This window comes from Limulus polyphemus, unplaced genomic scaffold (assembly GCF_000517525.1).
Source record: "Limulus polyphemus unplaced genomic scaffold, Limulus_polyphemus-2.1.2 Scaffold1063, whole genome shotgun sequence".
In the NCBI taxonomy this organism is placed as follows: Eukaryota; Metazoa; Arthropoda; class Merostomata; order Xiphosura; family Limulidae; genus Limulus; species Limulus polyphemus.
In genome coordinates this window covers 130,285-137,569 of record NW_013666673.1, presented here as the reverse complement: position 1 = coordinate 137,569, position 7,285 = coordinate 130,285, and the positions used below count along the sequence as shown (strand labels likewise).

General features: G+C 33.6%; 1 protein-coding gene across 3 annotated transcripts in view; it reads right to left on the bottom strand.

The window, feature by feature from the left end:
• Positions 1-7,285, bottom strand: part of LOC111086398 — a 75,000-nt gene that overhangs the window by 12,359 nt on the left and 55,356 nt on the right. For all 3 annotated transcript variants that reach the window (XM_022389044.1, XM_022389045.1, XM_022389046.1), the window contains 3 exons: positions 5,348-5,494; positions 3,541-3,705; positions 1,016-1,151 (listed from right to left, as the gene is read on the bottom strand). In XM_022389044.1, coding sequence (XP_022244752.1) covers positions 1,016-1,151; positions 3,541-3,705; positions 5,348-5,494 — 448 coding nt within the window. The remainder of the gene's footprint in view (positions 1-1,015; positions 1,152-3,540; positions 3,706-5,347; positions 5,495-7,285) is intronic.

Here is a 7,285-nt window from a genome sequence, read left to right as displayed (position 1 = left end):
GTGCAACAAACATTTGTATATATGTTTAATTGTTTTCAATATACTATTTTAAAACAAGTGGATTATGTGCTGTCCATTTATTGTTGAAATTTATCACCAACAAATCACAGACACCTACTGTAAAGAATCCTGCCAACACATATACAGAATAACCTGACAGTGTCAAGTGTCATCCACAAATGACTTCATCTCCATGCCTACAAACGTCAGTTGGTGCAGGCACTGCAACCAAATGACAAACTAAAGCACAAAACTTTTGTAGTGAACCTCCTTGACTGCATAGATGAAGACAACACATTTCTAGCTTGTGTACTGTTAAGCAATGAGACTAAAATTCATACCTTGGGTAAAATGAATCATCATATTGTACATATTTGGAGCTCGGATAATCCCCGTGACACCATTAAAATTATACTTGATAGCCAAAAGGTAAATGTGTGGTGCAGTCTCATGTGTGACGGGATTATTGTTACATTATTTTTTTGCTGAGAGCACTGTTAATAGGAACATGTACCTTGACAAGCTGAAACAATGTGTGGTCACACAACTGGAGGAAATGTAATAATAGATAATCTTTCAACAGGATTGTGCTCCACCCCATTGAAATGTGTTGATCAGATGCTTCCTAGGTCAGACATCTCTGAGGTCAGGGATTGGTCGGGGTGGGCCAATTCTTTTGCCTCTACGTTCGACAGATATTACTCCACTGGACTTCTTTATTTGGAGGTATGTTAAGGACATCATATATCGCACACGTATGGCAAACATCACGGAGCTAAAGACTGTAACTGTGGACGTGTTGCATCAAACGTGGAGTGAAATCGAATATCGATTAAAAGTTCTGGCAGCCACTAATGATGCACACGTAGAAGTCTACTGACACGTGAATAAAAACTGTTGGAGTTTGGCTACAAATTGTTGAAAGCTGCATGGTTGTATTTCTTTGGTTATTTAATTATTAAATTTTGAAATAGGAAGGATAGTTTTGGACCACCATGTATTATTATTAAGTTACCTCCATTTGTGGAGATGAAAAATTCCACAAACTAGAGCAAGCAAAACGAGGATTGCAGCAAGTACGCTAAGAACTATGGGAAGTATACTTCCTTCACCAAAACGAAGACTCATGGGATCTGTTTGTTCCACTGGATCTATTAGATAATATATCGAAGATAAACATATGATAAGATATGAGTAATAATTTCTGTATAAGATAATTTATTTCACAAACATTTTTTAGTCTACTCACATAATACACGTTTTATAATCACCATCATTTGATATATTCACAAGCTGGAAACATATTTTAAAGGTATAGTTCCATTTCAAAATTAGTCATCACATGTGTGACGAGCTATCATCCACTGTGAATTAAATATGTAAAATGTTCTGGAATAACAATCTAAGACTATTTATTACTGTCTAAAATATGTCTTAAAATATATTTTTTTCTATTGTGTTAATTAAAAGTGAGTTACAGTTCTCATTTTAACTTTCGACGTACTTAATTCAGCGTTTTCAATACATTTATGCTTTGAAATCTACAATAAAAATATCAATAAGTCAAGCGAGTTCTGAATCGTTATTTTTAAATATAAGGTCACTGTTTAGCTTGCTTGAATTCAGAAGATTCTTTTTATTCAACTAAATGCTCTTCACTAGTCAGCTCTTTCTTTTCCTTTCACATACCCTTTAGTTACAGTTATTTGCGAAATTTATTTCATGAATCTTTACTGAATTAATTCTAGGATGTTTTAAAATAAAACAGTTTGCTCAAGTTAAATATCGAGCATTTACTTTCCTTTAACTTCTGAATAGAAAGCACTAACAAACCTCTGTTAAGAGTTCTTATTAGCAACTGCATAGAAAGTTTTAGAACTCTGACTAATTCTTTACATATCATTCTCATAAAGGTTTACTAAAATCGGACTGATCATCAGATGTCTGAGTTGTGTAACAATAAACTGTGAGAAGTGAATGACGTTAATTTACAACTGTATTTCTTTTTTTTAACCTGGTCATAGATAATGATATTGGAACCTCACCACATGGCGACCGTGTATTTTGAGAATAGAATATAGTGTAGTTTCCATTACAAAAGGATCTGCTGTAAGATTGTCATGTCAAAAGTACCCACTAGTTGCCGCTTACATTCCATAATGTAATTAGTGTACGAGGACAACTGTTTCACAGCGACCATCCAATCGCACAGAAATACATAGGCGCAGCGTTTTCCAGCTACTTGATGCATGCAACGGTTGAATAGTTGTGTCGCTTTTCCAGATCTTTCTTGATTAAGTTGCGTACTGTTGCCTGGAAATTGTTGACGGCTTTCTCCACTCACCTCTGTGTTCGTGGATTCTAACCTGTTACGAAACGCCGAACTTTGCTTACCACGGCTGGAATACAACATGTTACAGGTCTCTTTCTGAATGGTCCTAGTACCCAACTTGATCCATATTTCTTTGTTTTCCAATGTCATTAAGTACAAGAGATATCTCCGTTTTGGAAATCCGAAATCCATGATCTAAACACATCTTTATAACCTGAATGCATGAATATTTTGCTTCGGAAAGGGCTGTTACATATCCTTTATAAAACGATCAGTTTTCTGTAATGTTACAGTATCTACAAACGCTAAACTATTTCAAAATGTAATTCAGATACAATACGTTCCACCACGACTTCATATCAATTGTGATTGTGACGTGCCTTGCTAACTTGTGCATTAAAAATTGTTTTAGTATAACTTACTCAACACCTCTATTTAGGATTATAATTTACAATTACCCTTTAACTGTTTTGTGCAGTGTAAATATCAGAAAATGCATTAGTGAAGTGTTTAAACAAGTTCCAATATTTAAGATCCAAACTTTATTTTAACGTGTGATATTTATTGATAATTTTCATCTTGTTCGTACATCGTTTTTCTTTCCAAATATAATTTGCTAATACTTTTAATAAAACAGGTCTATTATATTATGTTAGCAATACATATCTTTGTGTGTGTGTATATATATATATTACTTTGTAATTTATGATCTATACATAAATCATCTTAAGTTGCTTTTTGTATGTGTTTAAGATAGAAGAATGTATAGCTGCATATCAACTGTATTTAGTTTGATTTATGTCTCCGCTACCAGAGATTATGGGCCAGCAAGTTTACAACGCCCCGAGGTTTTGCTTGAAACGCTACATATAAAACTAACATTGGTTGAGAAAAGGTTTGTGTGTTTCATGTTTTAATTTACTAGTGAATAAATCTATTTCGCTCAAACTAAACACAAAAACTACAGAAAACTGGTAAACTCGTTGTAATGGAAAGAGAAATATGTCATCGAAGATTTCAACGTTGAAAGCGTCTGGATAAAGCTCATTTGGCCAAAACCCACGATCAAATATTTCTCTTTCCCTTATAGCAATTTTAACAATGCTTATTTTTTGAGATTTTATCACGATGTAGCTGCATTGATTTGTTATTTTGTGCAGTAAAACCAATAGAAATTTGGGACTATACTTGAATATTTTCATACATACTTTCCATACAACGTTTGAATGGATCTAGACTGAATACTTCAACTTTATAGCCATGACGACACTGACAGACCCGTTTTAAACTTCCACCTACTTCGACACAGTTGCTGTTGATGTCGAACGCTATACACTGCTCGTGGTAGTCACATATTCTTCCCAAGGGCACAACTAACGAACAAATAAAAACATAATTGCTTTTCGTTCACCCATTTCATGTTTCATTCAAACTAACTTCCATTGTTTAAATATATTGCACCATGGTGTAAGAAAATAAGAAAGTGTTTTAATTGGTATCTTAACTAAACCTTTAAAATTTCAAATCAAACAAAGAAATAAACCTTATTAACAAAGCGATAAAATAAAACTAACCCAATAATTACAAAAGAATCTTGTTAAGACCATGTAGAAATAACTAAATGGTTCTCAGACAAAAAAAAACATACACACATAAAAAATAATCACGGGGTCACAAAGCTTTTGTAGCCAGGCTATCAAGCAACTGGCTATGAGGGACATTTGAGGTACCGCTTCCACGTACCAGACAAACAATTATTTGACTTCATATGGTGTTATTGACATAGAAATATAGTCGATATTACAACAAATAATCTTTTTAAAGGTTAATGAAGCTTGTTTCCACTACACATAATATTTCATTACTAAAACTAAAGTGAAAGGAGATGGATAAATAAATGCCTGTAAAATCGACTTAAAAGAAGATAGATAAAGAGAAATGAGATGCATAGTTACCTAAAAGATTGGTTTGCGAATAGATAGGTAGATAGTTTAGTTACCTCAAATAGCCTTTTGCATTGAGATAGGTAGATATTTACATGGATTTTGTTTGTTTCAAGTTAAGCACAAAGCTACACAAAGGGCTATCTGTGCTCTGCCCACCATTGGTATCAAAACCCGGTTTCTAAAGGTATAACTCCGCAGACATACCACTGTGCCACTGGGGGCACGTAATTACCTAACTGACTGTTTTGCAAAAAGATTGGTAGATAGTTACGGGGGTAAATTGATTTCCAGAGAGATACATAGCTGTTTTCTATAATAATTATTATGTAGAATAATATATAGTTACCTGTAAGATTAATATATAAGTAGATAGAAAGTAAATTACCTGTAAGATTAATGTATAAGTAGAAAGAGAGTAAGTTACCTGTAAGATTAATGTATAAGTAGATAGATAATAAGTCACCGTTAAGATTAGTATATAAGTAGACAGAACGTTGGCTGTAAGATTAATTTACAAGTGGATAGACAGTAACTAACCTGTAAGATTAAATTTTGAGTAGACAGAAAGTAAGCTACTTGTAAGATTCATATCTAAGTAGGTATATAACAAATTACTTGTAGCATTAATATATAAGTAGATAAATATAAAGTTATCTGTAAAATTAATGATTAAGTACATAGAGAGTACGTTATGTGTATGATTAATATGTAAATAGATACAAAGCAAGTTACCTGTAGCATTAAAATTAGGAAAATTACTTTCAGGAAAAGAAGACTAATACATAGAATTCATTCCAGAACCCCAAAACTTCCAGGGTCCTAAGACGAGACCTGGACCTCGACCGTAATGGGTGAGCCTATGGTGAACATTCCCTCGCTATGCTCGGTCCTATAAACCTTGCCCCCCCCCACACACACACTTTTAATTTGTCTCCTGCATCTCTAAGTAAATAAAGAGTAAGTCGCTTATAAGGATTTGAGAACTAGTTACTTGTAAGATTGATATACAGGAAGAAAGCTAACCAATAACATAGAAAATCAGTGTAATATAAATAAACTGCAAACATACTATTTACACATAATGTTTTCTCGACCGTTGCCACCTCAATCGTTCCATCTCCACAAACACATGTATCTGTATCAGGATCGCACCTAGCTTCTCCTTCCATAAAGGAACAGCCTGAGATGCTCGAACAGTGGTGTTTGACATCATCACCTAGAGTACAAAATAAGCACAATGATTACGTTTCATTAGACGGGTGTATATTGGTTTAGTAAATACAACAGTAATGTCTCTGAAAAGTCTAGGCTAAACGTAATATACAAGCATTAAACATTTAATGCACAGAAGGTGGACTTCTCGCACAATTACTACATGAGTGTAACTAACTGTTGTACCAAATTAAATTCAAAAATAGGAAGTACACGAAAATAAAAATATCACTCGTAACTGAGTAACAAAAGTGAAATTATACACATGTATTCTTCCATAGAAATTTTATCCTGCATATTTGCTAACGCATTTAAACTTGATTCGAGCTTAGTATAATTTTTATCTAATATTGTAGTGTTGCCTCCCGTAAATCAACTTTTTGGAAGCTTTTCTAGGAGGGCTTCAAAACTTAACAGTCTATCAGTTGAACTAGAGATAAAAATAATTTCTTGATAATTTTTTGAACATCCATTATTTTAGAAGCGTATTACAAGTATCCATCCATTTGTTTAAGTTTCTGTTCTTATGAAAACAATTCTTGTATCCCTGCTATGTTTAGTGGTAATGTTGTTGGTAGTTTTGTGTTTGTTTGTTTTTTGACTTTCGTAGCAAACTTTTTAAATTTCCAGAATTGACAAAAGTCGAGTTATAAGAATAAATGGAAAAGTGTCTAGTTTGTTTGTCTCTTACGAATTATTTCAAAGATTGAGAAAAATCGTTAATCACACAAGTCCAGTTGCTCAATGTAAAATATTCTTTTGTTTTTTGAAGTAGTAGGCATATATTTTACATCCAAATTATAGTTACGGACAACACTGCTTTGGACAGATTAAACCTATACATATCCGATAAGAATCTACTAAAGCCTGAGATTAATATTCTAGTTTTAAAAGTGGTGATAGTGTGACATTGATGTAGAGTACAATCTCTTCAAATCTCTGATCCTGCGCATTCAGAATTGTAATTATCATAAAAGTGTAAGACTAATAATTACGGCCTACATTTGTAAGCCGTACAATTAGATGACGTTCAGTCACAGATAATGTAATGGCGTATATTTATACTACTCTATTATTCAGTTTATAATGGTATATTCAGTATTACTGAAACCTCAATAAATATGTCATGTTGATACTAAATAAATACAAAGTTATATTGTGCAGCAAAAATATTTATTTTGGCCCCATCTTTTAGTCTGATAGGCAGTCTTCGACAGCATGTAAAGCTATTACAGAAACAACGTATAACTCATTGTGTGTGTGAGTAATTTATATGCAAGGTAGGGTATTTAAATATTATGTGCTTTGCGTTAAATAAAATTAATTCCATCTCTTAGTTATTGTACATCGAAAAATATTTTTGTTTACTTGATTACCAAGAAGTTTTTTTTAGTTTCTCTCATCATTACTGACGAAGGAAATATACGTCCTGGTGTGGAAAACAGGTACACACAGTTAAACATATACTCCAATCGGAAGCGGCCCTCGCTGTTGCTGGTCTTTAACAAAGTATATGCAAAGTACATAGTCTAAACAAGTTGAAAACATCACATTACAGTAAAATAATAATAATAACACCATGCAATAACAATTTCTAGACAACTATAACACTTTATTTCTAAGCTCTGTTTTCTCGAAGGTTAGGCCCGGCATGGCCAGGTGGTTAGGACCCCCGACTCGCAGTCTGCGGGTCGCGGGTTCGAATCTCCGTCACACCAAACGTGCTCGCCCTTTCAGCCGCGGGGGCGTTATAATGGATCGGTCAATCCCACTATTCGTTGGTAAAAGAGTAGCC